Here is a 22,402-nt window from a genome sequence, read left to right as displayed (position 1 = left end):
CCACACAACGAAGCTCCCTTTACCTATCACGGTTCCCCACACAACGAAGTTCCTTATCACTGTTCCCCATACAACGAAGTTCCCTTTACCTATCACGGTTTCCCACACAACGAAGTTCCCTATCACGGTTCCCCACACAAAGAAGCTCCCCTTACCTATCACCTCACCGAGAAAAGAATAAGAGGCGAAACGAGTAACAAAACAGAAACTTTGCCTGATGGCGGAGTTTTGCCAACAAGCGTGCCACCTCTCCCCGGACCGCGAGAATAACGTGAGTGAGGTAATTAATCAAATCGCAGTGGCGGGGGAAGTGCATAAAGTGAAACAACATTATGTGCCGGGAGAGGGCGGTGTGGGAGAGCGGCGGGAGAGGGCGCCTAGTGGAGTAGGGGAGAAGGAGCGGCGGGGGAGAGAGAGAGAGAGAGAGAGAGAGAGAGAGAGAGAGAGAGAGAGAGAGAGAGAGAGAGAGAGAGAGAGAGAGAGAGAGAGAGAGAGAGAGAGAGAGCAGCTGAGGGGAGAGGGAAGGGAAGGGAGAGAACGACTGAGGGAAAGGGAAGGAGAAGGAGAGGATAGCTGGGGAAGAACGGAAGGAGAGAGCGGCTGCGGGGTAAGAGGGAGAGGGGTTGGGAAGGGGTTGCCGGTGAAAAGGGAGAGAGCTGGCGTCTTGGGTGAGAGGAGAGAAGGAGTTCTAGCAGAGGATGGAAGCCTTGTGATAGTTCATCCGGGACACTGGCTGGAGAACAACTACGAAGAACAAGGAAGTGAGGGAGAGGTGGTGAGAGGTACAATAAGAAACAGAAGAGACGACAAAGAATAGGAAGGGGAGAGGAGCTATGAGGGAAGCGACGAAGGACCGGTAGTAGGGAGACGGGAAACTGGTTGTGTACTAGACAAGGGGGAAGCATGTGTACCGTGTGTACGACAACACCGAGGTGAGCGGCTACAGTCATCCATAACCTGTCCAGTGTTTAGCAGGCCAGGAAATAAACACTCAAGACATTATGCAATGGATATTCAAATGTAATGAATATAGAATTCATACTATAATGAAAATCAATAGCCAACTTATTAACAGTCTCTCTCTCTCTCTCTCTCTCTCTCTCTCTCTCTCTCTCTCTCTCTCTCTCTCTCTCTCTGTGCGTGTAAGTTACTCAGCTCAAACATTATGCAGAAGCGTGTAGTCCCCCCTGTGAGGCGGGCTGAGCCAGGCCCTAACAACCATCAGCTGACGAATTGCACCATCCGCATACTGTGGCTGCGAATAATGAATTAATTAGGGTGTCATTTTAACCCTTCCCCCCAGGCGGCCATTTTGACTCACAAGCCATTGCCTCCCAAAAGGCTCCCCTTAACATCCCTTCGTTTCCCCCCTCTACGTCCTCTAACACGTCCCACTCCCCCCTCCCGTATCCTCCCTACCTCTCTCTCCCCCCTACCAACAGCCTCTTCCTCCTTTCCACATCACTTACTCTATTTCGTTTCATTTATCTACGTGTCTACTCGTTTTATCTCCGTAGGGTGATTTTTTCTTGTTATTCTTTGTTTCCATTGTTTATCTCACTGCTCATTTGCTTTACTTGATCATTCTTGTCGAGTTCCTGGCTGGCAGGCTGCCAGTGCGTGTTGTTTATCCCCTTTCATCCCTTCCCCTTCTTTTTTTGTGTGTGTTTAACGTTATTATTATTCTACGGTGCCCATTTATTTAATTTATCTTTCTTAATCTTTCACTTATTGTCTTCTTTCCTGTAGTTATTTTTATTCCATTTTTAATCCCTTAACTCTCCACCCTTCCTTCCTCTGTTCATTACCTCTTCCCCCTTTCTTTACCTCCTCATTTTACTTTTTTTCCTACTCTTCTCTCCTCCCCGTGTGTTTCCCCCTCTGCTCCCCCCCCCCCCACTTCCCCTATACGATGGAGGCTCCGACAGATATATAGGATAGTGGGAAACTTTAGTTGGATTTACTGAGACAGTCAGAAAAGGCCGTCGGAAGTTTCTCACAGTTTGCAATATTGCTTCACAGAACTGTCCTCGCCTGATTTTATACTTCCTTATAAATAATATAAATTGCGATCATACGTCCATATATCTTGCCGGCGTAGAGAAAACCAGACACAAATTACATACCAAGGAAATAAACAAAAGATGAGCTCCTGGGAGGCCCGGCCTCGCACCACCGCTGCCGCCATGTAGGCGCCCATAACTCTTGGCCGCGTTAGCTCCAGTTTGCAATATGCGATCCAATTAAGCCCGCCATCAACTTATTCCATTTCGTGTGAGGCAATGTATGCATGCTTCCACGACAACCAACCCGGCAGGAGAGGCAAATTAAATTTCACCGCTGAGAACCAACGGCTCCCCTTGCCATTCTCCTCACTAGACACTACTCCCATTCTTGAGTTTATAAATGGATCGATATTTACCGAATTGGAATCTTATCGAACTGTATACATCATAAACTTGAAAACTTGTTATGATTATCTTATCGCCAAATTCATCAGATTTATTTGAGTTCCAGACCTCAATTCTCATAAAACTTAGACTTCCATCATACAGGAGGTGAGAACACTGCCGCCACTACTTATACTACACAATGGATTTTGACTAGCTTCTGGGATCACCTGTTACGTGCATATAAAAAAGCAACTTTAAACTGAAACGTACAGTATATAAGTTACTTCGTCAGCACCCCTCAGCAACGTCATAGAATTCTAGTTATCATCTATATCACCTACATTCACGTTAGCCCCTCCCTCAGAGACCTACCACCTACGTTAGCCCCTCCCTCAGAGACCTACCACCTACGTTAGTCCCTCCCTCAGAGACCTACCACCTACGTTAGCCCCTCCCTCAGAGACCTACCACCTACGTTAGTCCCTCCCTCAGAGACCTACCACCTACGACAGCCCCTCCCTCAGACCTACCACCTACGTTAGCCCCTCCCTCAGAGACCTACCATCTACGCCAGCCCCACCCTCAGAGACCTACCACCTACGTTAGCCCCTCCCTCAGAGACCTACCATCTACGCCAGCCCCACCCTCAGAGACCTACCACCTACGTTAGCCCCTCCCTCAGAGACCTACCATCTACGCCAGCCCCACCCTCAGAGACCTATCACCTACGTCAGTCCCTCCCTCAGAGACCTACCACCTACGTCAGCCCCTTCCTCAGACGCCTACCACCCACCCCCACCTCCCCTCCCAACCCCGGCCATTCCAACTCACATCAATACCACCAGCGCCCACACACACACACACACACACACACACACACACACACACTGGATTGCTCTTCGCAGATTTCCCGCGCCTCTACCCACCCACGGACTACTCCATCCCAAACTTGGAGGAGTAGAAGGTGGTGGCGGCCCCCAATGAGCGAGTTCGTCATTTTTCTCCGGGGAGCTTTGTATTCAATTGAGGGGAACTTTCTTGCGTGTTGGTTTAATACGGAGATAAGTGGAGTTTTATAATAAATTCATGGGGGAAGTAGTGGCGTGGTTCATTGTGGGGCTTATGGCCAAAGTGGTGAGGAGGGCTAGTGGTGATGACTATTAGTGGTGGTGAGGAGGGGTAGTGGTGATGACTATTTGTGGTGATGAGGAAGGGTGATGCCATTACTGGTGGTGAGGAGGAGTAGTGGTGGTGATATTACTAGTGGTGAGGAGGGGTAGTGGTGACGACTATTAGTGGTGGTGAGGAAGGGTAGTGGTGATGACTACTAGTGGTGAGGAGGGGAAGTGGTAATGGCATTACTAGTGGTGTGGAAGGGAAGTGGTGATGACATTTCTAGTGGTGAAGAAGGGAAGTGGTAATGGCATTACTAGTGGTGTGAAAGGGAAGTGGTGATGACATTACTAGAGGGGGGAGGGGAAGTGGTGATGACATTACTAGTGGTGAGGAGGGGAGGTGGTGATGACATTACTAGGTGGTGTGGAAGGAAGTGGTGACATTACTAGTGGAGGAGGGGAAGTGGTATGACATTACTAGTGGTGTGAAGGAAGTGGTGATGATACTACTAGTGGGAAAGTGGAAGGGAAGTGGTGATGACATTTAGTGGTGAGGAAGGGAAGTGGTGATGACATTACTAGTGGTGAGGAAGGGAAGTGGTGGTGACATTACTAGTGGTGGAAGTGGTGATGACATTATTAGTGGTGGAGGAGGGGAAGTGGTGACATTACTAGTGGTGTGGAAGGAAGGTGATGACATACTAGTGTGAGGAAGTGGTGATGGTATTACTAGTGTGTGGAAGGAAGTAGATGACATTACTAGTGGTAAGGAAGGAAAGTGGTGATGACATTACTAGTGGGGAGGGAAGGTGATGACATTAGTAAGAGGAGGAAGTGGTGATGGCATTACTAGTGGTGTGGAAGGGAAGTGGTGATGACATTACTAGTGGTGATTACATTACTAGTGGGGGAGGGGGAGTGGTGATGACATCGTCAGTGGTGATGACATCACTAGTTGGTGAGAAGGGGAAGTGGTGTTGGCATTACTAGTGGTGATGACATTACTAGTGGTGAGGAGGGGAAGTGGTGATGACATTATTAGTGGTGTGAAGGGGAAATAGTGATGACATTACTGGTGGTGTGTAGGGGAAGTGGTGATGACATTACTAGTGGTGTGGAGGGAAAGTGGTGATGACATTAGTAGTGGTGTGGAGGGGAAGTGGTGATGACAGAAACTAGTGATTAAGAGGTAAGTGGTGTTGACATTAGTAGTGGTGTGGAGGGGAAGTGGTGATGACAGAAACTAGTGATTAAGAGGTAAGTGGTGTTGACAGGTAATAGTAGTTAGAGGTGTGTAAGAGTGGTTAGTGTGTGGTACAGCAGTTACATGTGTTTTCATGTAGGTGGTAGTGACTCCTTCCTACACAGTCACCCCAACATACAACAGCCCAAGAACAACCACCACCACTGTTCATCAAGGTTACCTTACTAATTAGAACACCTGTATTTAAAAATTTCAGTATTTCACCAAAAAATAATATCCTCCTAATCACCTACGCCAGCCCCTCCCTCAGAGACCTACCACCTACGCCAGCCCCTCCCTCAGAGACCTACCACCTACGCCAGCCCCTCCCTCAGAGACCTACCACCTACGCCAGCCCCTCCCTCAGAGACCTACCACCTACGCCAGCCCCTCCCTCAGAGACCTACCACCTACGCCAGCCCCTCCCTCAGAGAGACTAAATCTAATCTCAAAAAGGGATAAAAGTTTACAAATAAAATACTCAGATCGGTAAAGAAAAATAGAGTTAAGTAAAAATAAAAATAAATAAAGCAAATAAGATAATATTCATAAGAGCGAGTAGAGCGAGAAAGGAGCTCCCCCTCTTCCCTCCCCGGCTCCAGAAATCCCCATCGCTAGCGTACCCGGAGAGTCTAATGCATAACATTACTCAGCGGGTCCGGGACGGGTGTTATAGGCTTTTAACACGATGAAGATCCACTTTCCTCCACCGCCTCCTATACAGCGGCTCGTCCCAGCTCCTGCCTCCACTATCCCGGCTGTCCTTAACTCATCTTAGCTGCCTCTTGTACTTTCCCAAGTACTTCAAGAACCATCCTGGCTGTCACCAAATTATCCCATCTCGGCACTAGGGCTCTTTTTATATATTTCTACCACACTCCTGGTTGTTTCTTACTCGTCACAGCTATACTCCTCATATTCTTATGAGTGATTCTGGTCCACAAATGTGATACGAAATAATATCAAAATTCTTTTACTTGTATTTTGGTAGCTTTCAGCGTCTCGACAATATCTTCTGGTAACACGGTAACCTCTGTTTATATCTCAACTGATTCTATTTACTTCACCTTGACCACAGACACCTGTATCCACCCACCTAAACTGCCTGTTGCATCACAGTGATCAATTTAGGATATTTTAGCAAATTCAAGAACGTCTCATATCTTTTATAGGGTGGTGACTGTTCTCGTGTTAGGTCGGCTTTACTTCCCCTGTGTCTTGGTCGCTAACAAGTGTATACGTAAACGGACAGTTGTTACAGCTTAGTTGGCTCAGTAAACTAATATTGTTTAATACTTTATCCTAAAATTCTGGTTAAATAATAAAAACTTTAACTATAGTGAGAAAAAAAAGGTGGACAATAAAACCTTGAGTACAATACACCATCACAATTAAAGTCCTTCACCACTCGGCCACCATTTTCAATTAACAAACTTCTGAGAACATTTTCCCGAAAAAAAGGGAGAAGAGGCAGAAAAAACAAACTAAAAAAATACAGCTAATATCAGATAATAAAAAATAAACATAAAAAATAAAGATAAAAACCGGAGTTTACAACGAAGGCGTCTTGGTCAACTGGGTACAGAGGCGGGCGGTTCTTTATCAGACGGAGAAAACTACTCCACACACACACACACTAACCTGATGATGCCTACATAATTGACCTATTAGGTGACCTCCCACTGACCTAGTATCTTAGGACAACAACGTTAACAAGACTTCTTTTCGTAATGTGTAAATTAATAAAGTAAATACATTCTTCTTTGTCACATATTGCTACCTGCAGTAACGATAAAATTGCTACTTATATAAAGGTAAGTCCTCGGGAAGGTAATATCTTGACGCAACAGAGTATTCATGTGGTTATCATGAGAGAGAAACAGACCTACACCCCCCCCCTTGTACTGTGTATTATTTCCCGCTCACAACGTTTCTCCCTCAACGCCCTAATCCTCAGCATCTAAGGTTCAGTTTATCAACAACAAAAATGCCTAAAATATTATCAAGAGAGCATAATATAGGTCCGGTAAAATTCGTGGAGGTAAAATTCGCCAAAGTTAAGACGGCTGGTGCACAATTCACGCCCGCTTTATCCCGGCACAATGAAAATTCCCCAAAGTTGAATCCAATTACTTTGTTTTATTGCACGTCCGGCGAGGGCTCTGGGGGAAGTTTTAAAACTTTTCCCCCCTTCCCCTCACATTTCTTCAGAGTTAAGAACTAAAGACAATCAATTTAAAGTTGGTTAACAAACAGCAAGTGTTGCCTGGGGCGCGTGTTACAGCTGTTTGCTGATGCTAGGGCTAACACAACGCCTTCTGCTGGAGGTCTGGACGAGAACCACCGTCTGCTAGAACTGTATCTAAGACGACACTTTCTGCTAGCACTGTACCTAAGACGACACTTTATGCTAGAACTGTATCTAAGACGACACTTTCTGCTAGCACTGTACCTAAGACGACACTTTATGCTAGAACTGTATCTAAGACGACACTTTCTGCTAGAACTGTACCTAAGACGACACTTTATGCTAGAACTGTACCTAAGACGACACTTTATGCTAGAACTGTATCTAAGACGACACTTTATGCTAGAACTGTACCTAAGACGACACTTTCTGCTAGAACTGTATCTAAGACGACACTTTCTGCTAGAACTGTACCTAAAACGACACTTTCTGCTGGAACTGTATCTAAGACGACACTTTCTGCTAGAACTGTACCTAAGACGACACTTTCTGCTAGAACTGTACCTAAGACGACACTTTCTGCTAGAACTGTACCTAAGACGACACTTTCTGCTGGAGTTAAAACTATGAGTAGACAATTTCATGGAAATATAAATATGAAAATTTTCCGTTGAAACAAACTATGCCGACTGTCTTATGAGGTGGAGACGTTGTGTGTTTTTACGAGACTTTCTTAAGCATATACCATTTTTATTACAATCTCCTGTTAAGCGCTCCAGTAATTATTTGTCAAAAGACAAATTAAGCGTATGAGTTGGCCCGTCCCACTTCACAGGACCAACCAACAAAGAAACACGACAGAGGCGGTACCAAACAACATTCACTCCTGTACAAACACTTGACAACTTCTAATCAATTGCAAAGTCTCATAATTCGACCCCAGACCATCACACGATATATAATAGTCCTGTTAACGCATCAAAGAGTTCTTAACTTGGCTTCACCCCCATAAGAATCCTCATAAAGACGGATTCCAGAACGGCGATAAACTACGATAACTTGACCCTGAAAATCACCTACGGGATATGGCGAGGCTCTCTCTCCTGGCTTCACGCGTAATTGCTTAATTCCTTGCCGCTGAAGGTCTCGTCATTAACATAAGTTTTAATTTGGCTAAGAGCTAAAGACTCGAAGATACCGCCCGGGGTCGTGATGGCAGGGAAATGATGGTGAAAATGGTGAAGTGGATGGTGTTGGTGAAGTGAAAGTTGAAGTGAATGGTAGTGGTGATGGTGAATTGAAAGTTGAAGTGAATGGTGACAGTGAGTTGGGAGTGGTAGATGGTGTGGCAGTGCTGATGGTGTGGTAGTAGTAGTTGATGGTGTCATAATGGTTGCTGATGGTGTGGTAATGGTTGCTGATGGTATGGTAATGATAGCTAATGGTGTAATAATGGTAATTAATGGTGTAATAATGGTAAATGATGTGATAATTGTAGCAAATGGTGTTTTATGGTAGCTAACGGTGTAATAATGGCAATTAATGGTGCGATAATGGTAGCTAATGGTGTATTATGGTAGCTAATGGTGTATTATGGTAGCTAATGGTGTAAAAATGGTAGTTAATGGTGTATTAATGGTAGCTAACGGGTGTTTAGGATAAAGACACCGAGAGAAGAAACAGAAGATGAAGAAGAATAAAGCAAAGTTAGTGATGATGTGATGGAGGAGAGATGATGATAATAATAATAATAATAATAATAATAATAATAATAATAATAATAATAATAATAATAATAATAATAATAATAATAATAATAATAATAATAATAATAAAGGAATAGTTAGCTAAGTAAATGAAAGGTGTGGGATAGGGAAATTAATGAGAGAAACATAATATAGGAGGGAATAGCGTAAAAAGGCCAATATAAAGAAAGAGGAAGGAGAGTGAATCTTGGCCAGCAAGGAATCAAATGTGAATGAGAGAGAGAGAGAGAGAGAGAGAGAGAGAGAGAGAGAGAGAGAGAGAGAGAGAGAGAGAGAGAGAGAGAGAGAGAGAGAGAGGGGAGAGAGTCGGGAGAGGGTAGTGCCATTAGCGTCGTCTCTTAGCGGAGGGGAAGGAAAGTTTCCGGGTCATTAGTTCCAGGGCTCACCACGCTCCATCGCACACCCGGAGCCCCTTCCTTCTGACCGCCACTCCTCCCTTCTAGATCTGCGGGTCAACTTTCCGGGCCTGCAGGTCAACCTTCCAGGCTTGCACGTTAGTATTCCAAAAATGCAGACTCAAATACTATATTGCAAGTCAGCCTTTCCAACTGGCTGAAAAGATTGCAACACAGTCACCAATATTCGATGGTTGGGATCGCTGGTACGGAAACTCTATCCCTTTATGTTTGTTTCCTATCAGTCTATATGGAGCACTATGTATGTATACAATATTGTGAATTAGTGAGACAGGTTTCTATAAAATAAAATACAGTAGAACAGCACAGTAAAAAAAAAAAAATAATGCTGCTCTTCTTCGACGAAATCAAGTCTGATGTCTACCAATCCAGGATCCTGTAGTGTTGGTATGGTGGGCCAACGTACCCAGCAGGTACAGGGCGCCCTCCCCCACATCACCCACCACCAACTCCTCTCAAACCACACAACTGCCAGAGTCCTTCCAGGTCCTGTAGATAAATCCTTCCAGTTCATTTCCTAAACCCAACGAGTCATCATTCCAGTCTAGATCGCAGTCTCCAGACCTCCATCTTTATTGGTTCCCGAGTCTCGTCCATTCGCCTTCTTACTGGCGGTAAACATTGCGAACTGGCCAGTCTCGGGTTACCTTCGCTCACCCTTGTCTCTCTTTATTCATGTCTCGATATAATAAATTTATATTATCAACAAAAACTGTTTGATTCTAGTGGAAGTTAAACTGATAACCTTTAAATAAGGAATACGTAGATATGAAGAGTTAAAAAATAGTGAATCGCGTCAGCAAGAAATTAACCAGTCACCATCTAGGTGACAAGAAATAAACCGGTATGTACACACTGCAGACGAGCACCTCAGACGAGCGCCACTGACCAGAATCAAGACAAGATGGTGGATTATGCAGCTCAATCATCGTTGTCTTTTCTTGTGCCGACACCAAGGAACTTGCACAAAGCCCGAAGAATCCCTGGCGCAGCTATTGATGCCAAAGTGTTACGGCGTAATCTTCGCTCGACCAGAAATCATCAATAGCAATTAGTTCTGATCTGCTGGGTGACCATCAACGGCGACCCCTGACGCCTCTCCTCGCTGGACATTCGCACTTCCCAGAATATTACGTTCTGATAATCGAAATGACGGGATGCGGGAGATGAACGATGCTGGTGAGGCTTGTGGCCGATACTCACAGGATTTCGACAGGCACTAAGAGCCCAACAATGCCAACGTAATAACAAAAGCACACGGCACTGCGGACAACATTATCTCAAGGGACCTTTTGTTTGTTGGTCCGGGCTTCCACTCCCGGAATTGGCTAAGAGTAAACACTTAGTAAGGGCCCTCGACCGGACCTTCAAGTGCATACCAACTCTTTAATACTCCATTATTGCTCCGTTTATCATCTTTGGATATTGGATACGTTTCCTTATTTTCTTAAGATATCTCTAGACAGAAAATAAAGACACTACAACATAGGTTTCAACACAGATCATTAACATCCATAAATCATGACGCCACCAGACACAAGAGCGTGCACTTCCTGTTCGTCCTCAGCTTCACAATATAAAATCAATACATTTTCTTTAACCATTTTGTGATCGTTCAGCGCCAAGGTCCTCTGCTTCATGTCACAAGGAGGATCACATCACGTTAATGTTGTGTCATGTCGAGGCGGGTCTTTAGTTTAATGCTCCGTCACTATAAAACCAAAATACTCCTGCATAGTTACGTAGAATATCGCATAATTTCTTGTTCTTTTAAAAACTTACGGTTTCAAGTGGCATTTTTGCAGACCTCAGGGACTTAGGCAAAAGTTACCTAGTTGGACCAAGGACGTAGGTGGAGGAAATAGAACCCTCCTCCTCCCTCCATGATTTTCTCTCACTTTCTAGTGATTTGGTTCTTCATGATGGTACTTCTGCGTGCTATTAACATATAGTTCCTTGGCTCTAGTTAGCAACAGTGTGCTTTTCTATTAATTGATGTAAACACAAAGATCTTTGAAGCAAAACTCAACATCGTGGCTCTTTCAATTTCAATCAACAACATAATACTAATAAATAAATCATAAAAAAAATGTGAAGTCCTAACCTTCAAAGACCACATTATCTTTTACACTCATTGGAAAATATATAAACATGGATTAAAGTGTCATTCCCAAATACATATATATCATGAGGGGTAAATTTTAAAGAAACAAAATATTATGTCTCTTGTTATAAGGTTATGAAGGTTAGGACTCAGGAGGTAAGGAAAACATAATGGCTCAGGTACTCACCAGTTGTTGACTTGTAGGATAGTTAAGCCCGTGTCCTGTGCCAGCTGTTTCTTCTGGTCCTCGGAGGGGTACGGATGCTGATGGGGGAAAGCAATGGGTTAGTATTTATCCTCACATGTTGGACTCTAATGAAGGAACATATATTACTAATATTACACTATGCTCATTTTGTATTAATAAGACTCTAACTCCTATTGGTATACTGTTAATGAATACACTGATTGAGTACCATTACTGCTACTAGTTTGTATCACTATTCATAATAATAATAATAATAATGTGAGAAATGTTTAAATCAAGGAAGTGAGAAAGTGATAAACAATACAGTCAACTTAAGGGTATTCCCCCACTGTGTGTTCCGCCAGCCACACCAAAATCTCACCTAAACATTCAAAAGTTGACCAGAATGTATCTGCTGTCAGTCTGCTATGTGGTTAACTTGTTACTAATACTAGGTATTGGTCAGCTACAGTGTGACAGGTGATAAAAAATGTGAACTCTTACTCATAGCCTTCAAATTCCATGTGTTTAGTATGTGGTTTCCGTCAAGTACAGACAGTACAGTATGTTGTCCGTACACACAATACAAAATTCTTGAACAAAATTTAAGTTGAAGGAACATGAGTACAGTGAAAGAGACAAGATAGTACAGTAATGTGGAAGCTTAACCTGTTTAACTGTGCAATGACGAGAACGATGACCCTGAGTGTCAACATAGTTTAGCTGTTTTAAGTCATCTTAAAGGCGAATATATTCCTATCCAGTAGTCATAGGGAGGATCTTTATGCTGTACACTAATTTATATGTAGAATACTGTATATAATACATTCTGTCTGCATATTCCTTATGCATTTCCACAGTTTAGAAGATAGAGTTGAAATTTGGTAGGGAGGTGCGGGTGGTTTATGGAATGATTGTTTACTCTCTCCTGCCCTTTCCAGCAGGTGAAGCCGAGATCTCACCAAGTTCTATGTAAACTAGAATACAGTAACTCTTCACCCCTTCACTACAGGACATCACTTTTAATATTTTATTTAGCTAACGTCAGGAGAATTTATTATGCTCAGAAACTCCCTGGGTACCCAAGGGGTCAGAGTCACACTGCAGGTCTTCTGTACGAAAGTTATCAAGACTCAAATATATTATACAAATTGTTGGTAGAAATATAACATCCTGTCAGTGTTACAGTCAAACTACCGCAGAAGTAACCAACAACAAATACAAACATTTTCCCAGCGCCTCCACCACACCCTTCCCCCCTCCCACGAGCCTCCCTCCCTCCCAAGTTTTGTTAAACATTTTGGCTCTTTCACCGACACATATGTCGCCGATGTTCATTTTAAAAAGAGAGTTTTTCAAGCCATACATCCATTGAGTCGGCTGGGTCGGGGGATGATACTGTGTTATAACGTGTTTAGTCGGCTCCCAGATCCAGATAGTAGCGTTCACCCGGGCGTAGGGGCCAGCCACCCTCACCACACACCCTCTACTTCTATGGCTCATGTTTTTTATATCATTAGAGGCTCATATGTCCATTGTGTATATCCAACTCATATGTGTGTAATTAATCCACTGGAAGTCTCACACAAGGAGCATAAGACTCAATTCGTCCGTCTACACTGATGTGAAAAACAACAAATCGTAGGGAAAAACACATACCCGCATCCTCTCCTCCTCCACATCGCCGAAATTGTGTGCGTGTGTCCGTGTATGTGCGTGTATGTGCATGTACGTATATCAGCGTCCTCCCCCAGCGCAACAATCAGTAAAGGGCGACCCTCCCCAGATTATTTCGGACGAGACGAGAAAAGAGGCTGAGGACTCCGCCACGTCACCTCCCGCCCTACTGATCGAATTTATTTGATAGTGAACGCACACATGTTGGATTTTTGCAGCGAGGGGACGGATGACACCACATACACACACAAACACGGAAGTTTTCCATTTAGAATAACAGCTAATAATCTCATAAGCATTTCCTAAACTTACTTAAATTTATAACGGAAGGGAAGCTTTTGAAATTGAGTAAAACTAATACACTGTCTTTTGAAGTGATGCTCCTAGAGAAATAAATTAATTCTTCTACGACCTTAACAAGCTGTACAACAGTATCAAGGTATAACCCAAGAAGACCGGACAACTCGCCAACTGCACTGGCTCACCATTACCCCCCCCAACAGAATTCATCATTCAGTATGACGCATCTCCCCCAGCATGACGTATCTCCCCTTAGCATGACGTATCTCCCCTTAGCATGACGTATCTCCCCTTAGCATGACGTATCTCCCCTTAGCATGACGTATCTCCCCTCAGCATAACGTATCTCCCCCAGCATGACGTATCTCCCCTTAGCATGACGTATCTCCCCCAGCATGACGTATCTCCCCTTAGCATGACGTATCTCCCCTTAGCATGACGTATCTCCCCTTAGCATGACGTATCTCCCCTCAGCATAACGTATCTCCCCCAGAATGACGTATCTCCCTCTCAGCACGACTTATCTCCCCCTCAGCAGGACGTATCTCTCCCTCTCAGCATAACGTATCTCTCCCTCAGCGTTATGGAGGTGACAACAAGTACTCTCGGTGTTGGTGGCAGGACAATGTAAATAATACGAGTCGTGAATAATGTAAACGACACAATGTAAATACTAATGGATATTTCCTCATTCTCACACGGATATTCCCTGATATTCTCGCATGGATGAACCCAACTTTTTTTTTTTTTTTTAGCTTTTCTTTCGCGTTTATTCACACGTGCGTATAATTAAATCTCCTTTTGGTGTTTGTAATAGTAAAAAAAATATATATATTTACTTAACACACACACACACCTATATCTACTCAGATACGTAAACAAATAATTAAAAAAAAAATTACTTACTGTCAGATTAGTAAATAAAAGTTTCAGTAACGTTCACAAACGCCAAAATAACTTCCCAGGATGCAGCCGGAACTGTTCTTTGTATAAGTGGCGTATTGAGGTGCAAATCTGGCACTTAGAGCGACAATGATAGGTGGACAGAACGAGGCTGACGCGCACAATCAAATAATACTCACACAATGGCACAAAAGAAGACAACAATTCAAATGCAGATATCGAGGAAAACAATACCCCAGGGGATGGTTGTCTGTCTGTCCGTCTGTGTGTCTGTCTTTCTGTCTACTATTTGTCGATCAGTTGGTGTTTACTTGCGTTTCTTTTGATCAGTGTGTGTGTGTGTGTGTGTGTGTGTGTGTGTGTGTGTGTGTTTAGCCGTGTTATCCTCTGGGCGTGTTGTGGGGCTGTCTTTAATTCCTACAAAATCATAACATTTCATTCATCAGTGTTGTATGAACTGTGTCCACGTGTCAGCTGTGTCCTGATTTATTTGGCCGTTTGTTTTAGTAAAGGTTCTGTACAATGTGTTGGTCTCTTAAGAAGTTCTTTTCTGTACCTAAAATATGAAGTTAAATTGCTGAATAACTTACACACACACACACACACATATATATATATATATATATATATATATATATATATATATATATATATATATATATATATATATATATATATACACACACAGAGAGAGAGAGAGAGAGAAATGTGTAGTACAGTGCATGTACAATTAAAGTTTGTGTGTGTGTGTGTGTATTAAACCTAAACTCCCCCACCACCATACACACAGTATTGTCTAACAACAGTGTTCATGTGTGGACACACATGTGGGTGTCTATACATAGGAATATATGTATACAGTATGTACGTATCTAGACTGGCTGGGGCGCGTGTTGGGTAGCCCACTCACGTCAACGCGAGCGGGACACAATATGCGGCGGTTGTGACAGGCATGCAACAAGGCTTATTTCCATATGCAGATGAGACGGGCTGGTGGCGTTATGGGCACCAGGGGCGACCAGCTCCTCCGCCCGGGGGGGTCACCACAACTCCTACATTTTTTACTACATCTCCACAAACTCCACGTGGAGGAAAATGTTTGTATTATCGGAGACTTTTCTTGTGCGTGTGGCTGACCACCCGACTGAAATGATAAATAATAATAATAACGTTCAAATTTTTGTATTTATTCTTTTTGTTATTTCGCACGTGTAATGATGTTCTTAAAAAACCTTTAGTGCTATGAGGTAGTGAATCTGACTCAGCTAAAACTAAACATATTTACAGATAAGGTACGAACAAGCGTGTATACCCGGTGCATCTTTAGGCTAAATCTTAGAACCTCTCAGAGTATGTTGAGCATCAAGGAGCCAAGGATTCCTAAAACGCAACATAGGTGTACATAACCCACGACACATCCTCCTGAGTGACAACCTACACCAGTTACTATCACCTTGAATTCGTGAGCGCTCAAAATATTTTTTCTGGTTACTGCTGTATTTGTTAAGCAAGTTCCCAGGTAGTTTCACACAGCTGGTTCAACAACCTTGTAGTCAACACCGCACCTGTGCACCAACTATGTAAATTATTATGTACTTATTATACACGTTTATTCAGCAGCTGACCCTGTAGTATTCAGACATTACTTTTTCCTTCTTCCAGTGCCTTCTTTCTTACTCATACAACTACCTGGTGGTTGTTTTTGTCTTTGTTTAATCTCTTTACTGCGAGCATCATTCACCTCGTCCTATGTTGCCCTTTAACACACACTTTTCTTCTCTTGTTAAATTGTACCTTTGGATTTCCTCTGCTCTCTCTCTCTGTCCCTATTATCTCTCTTTCTCTTTCTATTCCTACCCTCTCCTGCTCTACCCTCTCCCTCTCTGTCTCCTCCTCCTCACCTCTCCTCCTCCCTGTGCTCCCTCTCAGCGTGACAGTGACAATGATTTATCGTCTCCTCAGCCTCCCTCGAGACTCCGCCTGGAATACGCCGCCCCTCCACAAACTGGGAGGCGGGAATTCAGGACTGGGAATTGGAATGGTACTTCAAATGGAATTGGGGCACATGGTGGCAAGCGGGAGGAATTCTTCTGGGGCTTTATAATCTCATGACTTGCAAGACCTTACTCACCAATGACAATCCAATGTCACAGGAAAGAAATATATTAAAAAGTCTCTTATAAGCGATAAAAGATAAATATAATGAATTATAGCAAACAGAGTTAACAGATAAGAAAAATACATACGAAAGAGGGAGAAAACTATTAGGAGTCATGGCCAGTTACGGTCGGGAATGGTAATAGACGGATCAGGAATGGTAGGAATGCTAATATTTGCAGCTGGAACGCGTCAGTGGTGGCCGCCCAGCCCACATGTTAACGCCGCCGCTGCCTCCTGGATTATCACCAACCCTCACAGTCTTTCTCCCACCGCACCCCCTCCGCTTCCAGCAGCATCACGCTCCCAGCAGTATCACGCTCCCAGCAGCATCACGCTTCCAGCAGCATCACGCTCCCAGCAGCATCACACTCCCAGCAGCATCACGCTCCCAGCAGCACCACGCTCCCAGTATCACACTTCCAGCCTCAACCTCACGTTCTTACCATCACCTTCCCAACCTCTCGCCCCCACCTCACCCAACTTCAATGTCTCAATTCCTAGTTCTCAATTTCTTGCTACAAACCTTTCATTCCGTAATCTGCCGTTCCCAATATAACACCCCAACCTCACCCCCGACCCCACCCTCCTAACTTCACGTTCCCCACTTGAAGTTCCCTGCTTGACATTCTTTCCTCTGCCTCACCTTGTCTCCTCCCACCATCACACTCCAACCAAAGGTGAAGGGTTTCCCCCCCTACCATCCACCCTCAATGTTGTTTGTCTTTCACCTTAACACTGTAAAGTTCGGAATTCCTGAGATATCTCTATAAAATTACATACTAGAATGGAAGACCTCAGCAACTACACGATCGTATCCTTAATGCAATGATGTGAGGTTCTCGAAGACTCAAGAAGCCTTCATATCTTTTACCTCCTTTCCCCAGTTCCTATATTAAGCGTTGGAAATAATTTAGTGTGTGTGTGTGTGTGTGTGTGTGTGTGTGTGTGTGTGTGTGTGTGTGTGTGTGTGTGTGTGTGTGTGTGTGTGTGTTTTAACAAGCTTGGGATACATATGCGAGTCATAATAATTTCAGGATACATAGGTGCCATAATAAGCTCATGATACGTATGTTGTGAGCCACATAAGGCGCAGGATGCATTTGAATGAGGCATCATGCGCAGAATAGACAGGCGAGAGGTGCGCTGGGGAGGAAAAGGCTATATACAGTATTTCCCCGTGTTTGTGGGCGGTGTTAGGTACGGCCCAAAACAGCAGCGGGAAAACATAAAATGCGTTATTATTGAATATTTTTGCATAAATTAATCAGCCTGCCATGTAAAAAAAGAATTGATTGAATTAACTCCCGTGCGAATATCATGATTTTCCGAACAATTTTGATGCTCTTTTTTTCCACAGATGAATTAGTGGAAAAAAAAGAGAAAGGGGGGGGAGGGGGAGCTGATGGACAAGTGCTTTACTCCTCTTCATCAATGTTATCCTCTTTAAAACACGAGCACGCCCATTTTCCACCCAACTTGGTCGTAACATCGATACGACAAGACCACCACCGTACCCCCACATCTTTAAAATAAAACGCCCCTCCGACAACTTCTTGGCGTGCACTTCTTCCCCTCGACTCGAGTGGGACCTCCCGGTGAGTGCCATGTTGAGTGCGACCCCAAGTGTTTGTTCGTGCTATTGTCACCCCCGGGCGTTTGTTTTTATTCCTCTCGTGGCGGGTGGGTGTGTGTTTGGAGATCCGCTGTCGATTGTGCTGGAGACCCTTCAAGAGCTGTCGACAGCCCTCTTGTGGGTTGGCTTGAGTAGTGTTGTTGGACGGCTGTAGGTGTGTAGGTGAGGGTGTAGGTGAGGGTGTAGGTAGGTGTAGGTAGGTGAGGTGTGTAGGTGAGGGTGTAGGTGGGTGTGTGAGGGTGTAGGTGTGTAGGTGGGTGTAGGTGTGTGAGGTGTAGGTAGGTGAGGGTGTAGGGTGTGGGTGAGGGGTGTAGGTGAGGTGTAGGTGTGTGAGGTGTAGGTGAGGGTGTAGGTGAGGTGTGTAGGTGAGGGTGTAGATGAGGGTGTAGGTGTGTCGGTGAGGGTGTAGGTGAGGGTGTAGGTGAGGGTGTAGGTGAGGGTGTAGGTGTGTAGAGGAGGGTGTAGGCGTGTAGGTGAAGGTGTATGTATTTAAATAAGGGTGTATATGAGTGTAGACATGTAGGTATAGGTAAAGTTCTCGAGGTGTACGTGTGCAAGTGAGGGTGTAGATGCAGGTGAGATGTTAGTGAGGGTTGGGGAATGTTGGGTAGTGTAGTGGTGATGGGGTGTAGCTGTGACGGTGGTGGGGGTGTAGGTGTGACGGTGTAGGTGGCAGAGGTCACATGTAGCCAGGTACTGTAGATCGAGCTCTTAGCCCAGGTTAGTGTAGCTCTTGAATTATGAAGTGTGTGAAGGAGGTAATAGGTCCTTGTACATGTGAGAGACTTGAGAGAACCTTGATGAGTGTCTGAGAGAGTGCGAGAACCTTCATGAGTGTCTGAGAGATTGAGAGAACCTTGATGAGTGTTTGAGAGATTGAGAGAACCTTGATGAGTGTCTGAGAAGTTGAGAGAACCTTGATGAGTGTCTGAGAATTTGAGAGAACCTTGATGAGTGTCTGAGAGATTGAGAGAACCTTGATGAGTGTCTGAGAGATTGAGAGAACCTTGATGAGTGTCTGAGAGATTGAGAGAACCTTGATGAGTGTCTGAGAGAACCCTGATGAGAGTGAGAGACTGAGAGATCCTTGATAAGTGTGAGAGACTGAGAGAACCTTGAAGATGGTGTGGAGGAGGGATGGGGAAAGGGTTGGAGGAGGGGGAGGGGCATGGAAAAGAAGGGGGCGATGGTGGAGAAGGGGGAAGGAGGAGGAGGAGGGAAAGAAATAAGGAGGGAGGGGGAAGAAGGAGGGGAGAGGAAGTAGGGGGATGGGGAGGAGGGTGAAGGAGGAAGAAAGGTGAGGAGGGTGAAAGAGGAATAAGGAAGTGTAGGGGAGAAAAAGGAGTGGGAGGGGGAAAGGAGGAAAAAGAGGGGAATGGGGAGAAGAGGGAAAAGTGGAAGGAAATGAGGAGAAGGAAGGGGGAAGGAAGAGGAGGGGGGATGGTGGGTTAGGGGGAAGGAGGAGGAAGAAAGAAGGAAGAAGAGTTTCGAAAGGAGTGGAAGGAGTGGGAAGGTAGGGGAGGAGGAAGTGTGTGTAAGAATAAACGCTACTGACAAAACCACTATTGTGTTAAGACCAAATCGACGATAAATCCTCCCGGCCACTAATATATTTCTGGTTGGTTTAAACTCGTACTAGAAATTTAAATCCTGGTAAGGAAGGAAGCCTAGAGGTAGTAAAAGCCTGGTGGTTATAAATCCTGGTCAGTAATAAAGCCTGTTCAGTAATAAAGCCTGGTCAGCAATAAAGCCTGGTCAGTAATCAAACCTAGTCAGTAATAAAGCCTGGTGGTTATAAAGCCTGGTGGTTATAAAGCCCGATCAGTAATAAAGCCTGGTGGTTATAAAGCCTGGTCAGTAATAAAGCCTAGTCAGTAACAAAGCCGGGTCAATAATAAAGCCGGGTCAGTAATAAAGCCGGGTGGGGAGCCGGGGAACAAGACATCAGTCACAGTGTCACTCGTCAATCTGCTCCAATAATACCTGACTAATCCCGCTCGTGTCTCTATCAGCACCCCGCCCCACCCCCGCCCCGTTCCCGCCCCGTCCACCCTCATCCACTCCACCACCCCCCACCCCCCAACAGTAGCTTATCATCATCCACCCTCAAACTCTTCGTTTCCGCCATCCACCTACTGTCCCAATCCACTACCAAACCTCACCCATCCCTTCACCCTCCCTACCTATCCTCGTCCATATGCATCCACCCTCTCCACCACCTATGCCATCAAACTACCACCCTCCCTGCCACCCTAGTCTATCCTCAGCCACCCCCAGCCACCTCCATCTCTATGCCACACACATATCCTCACCACGATCTATGCTACCCCACCCACCCTCACAGCCACCTATGCCACCTCAGCGACCCTCATCACCACCTACGCCACCCCAGCCACCCTCACAGCCACCTATGCCACCCCGATCACCACTTATGCCACCCCAGCCACCCTCACCACCACCCCGATCACCACTTATGCCACCCCAGCCACTACCTATAGAACCCCAGTCACCTTAACCACCACCTATGCCACCACAACCACCCTCACCACAACCTATGCCACACCCTACCACCACCTATACCAACCCAGCCACCACTTTTGCCACCCTGACCATCACCTACGCCACCCCAGCCACCCTCCCCACCACCTGCACCACCCCTACCACCATTTATGCCACCCCAGTCCATCCTCAGCCACCCTCACCTACGTTACCGCAACCACCCTCACCTCCACCTATGCCTCCCCAGTTACCCCACCAGTCACCCCAGTCCATCCCAGTCCATCCCAGTCACCCCAGTCCACCCCTAGCCTCCCTCACACCATCCCAGACTCCTCCTCAATATTGAACCACCTGCCTATTCTCTTCACAGCACCACACTACACCACCACCACCACCACCACCACCACCACCATCATCATCACCATCGTCTTCTCCCGTCAACCATTTATCTTCTTATCCTCCTTCACCGTCATATCATCACCACCATTGCATCCATTCTACTTACTCTATCATCACCACCACTCACGGCTCCATCACCATCACCATCATCTCCACCATCACCCCCACTCACGGCTCCATCACCATCATCTCCACCATCACCACCATCTCCACCATCACTTGCTATGAGGCACAAAGAGAGGAGGGAAGGCAGGTTCATCTGACTATAAAGTAGTGTTGAACAAACAGCTGTGACGGGAGAGTCAGCGTTGGTGGATGCTGTGTTGGAGGATGTTGTATTGGATGATGTTGTGTTGGGGATGTTGCGTTGGAGGATGTTGTGTTGGAGGATGTTGTGTTGGAGGATGTTGTGTTGGGGGTTTTGTATTGGATGATCTTGTGTTGGAGGATGTTGTGTTGGAGGCTGTTGTGTTGGGGGGGTGTTGTGTTGGAGGATGCTGTGTTGGGGGTTTTGTATTGGATGATCCTGCGTTGGAGGATGTTGTGTTGGGGATGTTGCGTTGGAGGATGTTGTGTTGGAGGATGTTGTGTTGGAGGATGTTGTGTTGGGGGTTTTGTATTGGATGATCTTGTGTTGGAGGATGTTGTGTTGGAGGCTGTTGTGTTGGGGGGGTGTTGTGTTGGAGGATGCTGTGTTGGGGGTTTTGTATTGGATGATCCTGCGTTGGAGGATGTTGTGTTGGGGATGTTGCGTTGATGTTGTGGGGGGTGTTGTGTTGGAGGATGCTGTGTTGGGGTTTATATTGGATGTCTTGCGTTGGAGGATGTTGTGTTGGGGGATGTATGTGTTCGGGGTGTTGTGTTCGGGGGGTGTTGTGTTGGGGATGTTGTGTTAGGGAATTTGTTGTGTTGGGGATGTTGTGTTGGGGATGTTGCGTTGGAGGATGTTGTGTTGGAGGATGTTGTGTTGGGGTGTTGTGTTGGGGATGTTGTGTTCAGGGGTGTTGTGTTGGGGGATGTTGTGTTCGGGGTGTTGTGTTGGGGATGTTGTGTTGGGGATGTTGTGTTGGGGTTTTGTATTGGATGATCTTTTGTTGGAGTCTGCAGTGTTGGGGATGTTGTCTTGTGTTGTGTTGGGGATGTTGTGTTGAGATGTTGTGTTGAGGATGTTGTGTTGGAGGATGTTGTGTGAGGATGCTGTGTTGGGAAAGGTCATTTGGGAATATTGTGTTGGAGGATATGTTGTGTTGGGGAAGGTCATTTTGGGGATATTGTGTTGGAGGATGTTGTGTTGGAGGATGTTGTTGTGTTGAGGATGTTGTGTTGGGGATGTTGTGTTAGAGGATGTTGTTAGAGGATGTTGTGTTGGAGGATGTTGTGTTTGGAGGATGTTGTGTTGGAGGATGTTATGTTGGAGGA

General features: G+C 45.3%; 1 protein-coding gene across 1 annotated transcript in view; it reads right to left on the bottom strand.

The window, feature by feature from the left end:
* LOC121878963 (homeobox protein homothorax-like) overlaps positions 1-22,402 on the bottom strand; it is a 198,923-nt gene that overhangs the window by 80,471 nt on the left and 96,050 nt on the right. Inside the window, exon 4 of the mRNA XM_042385414.1 lies at positions 11,413-11,489. Within this exon, the coding sequence (XP_042241348.1) occupies positions 11,413-11,489 (77 nt within the window). The remainder of the gene's footprint in view (positions 1-11,412; positions 11,490-22,402) is intronic.

The sequence above is a fragment of the Homarus americanus genome, unplaced genomic scaffold (genome assembly GCF_018991925.1).
Source record: "Homarus americanus isolate GMGI-L3 unplaced genomic scaffold, GMGI_Hamer_2.0 scaffold4060, whole genome shotgun sequence".
Classification (NCBI taxonomy): domain Eukaryota; kingdom Metazoa; phylum Arthropoda; class Malacostraca; order Decapoda; family Nephropidae; genus Homarus; species Homarus americanus.
The sequence above is the reverse complement of the archived record's forward strand: the minus strand, read 5'-3'. Positions and strand labels throughout refer to the sequence as shown.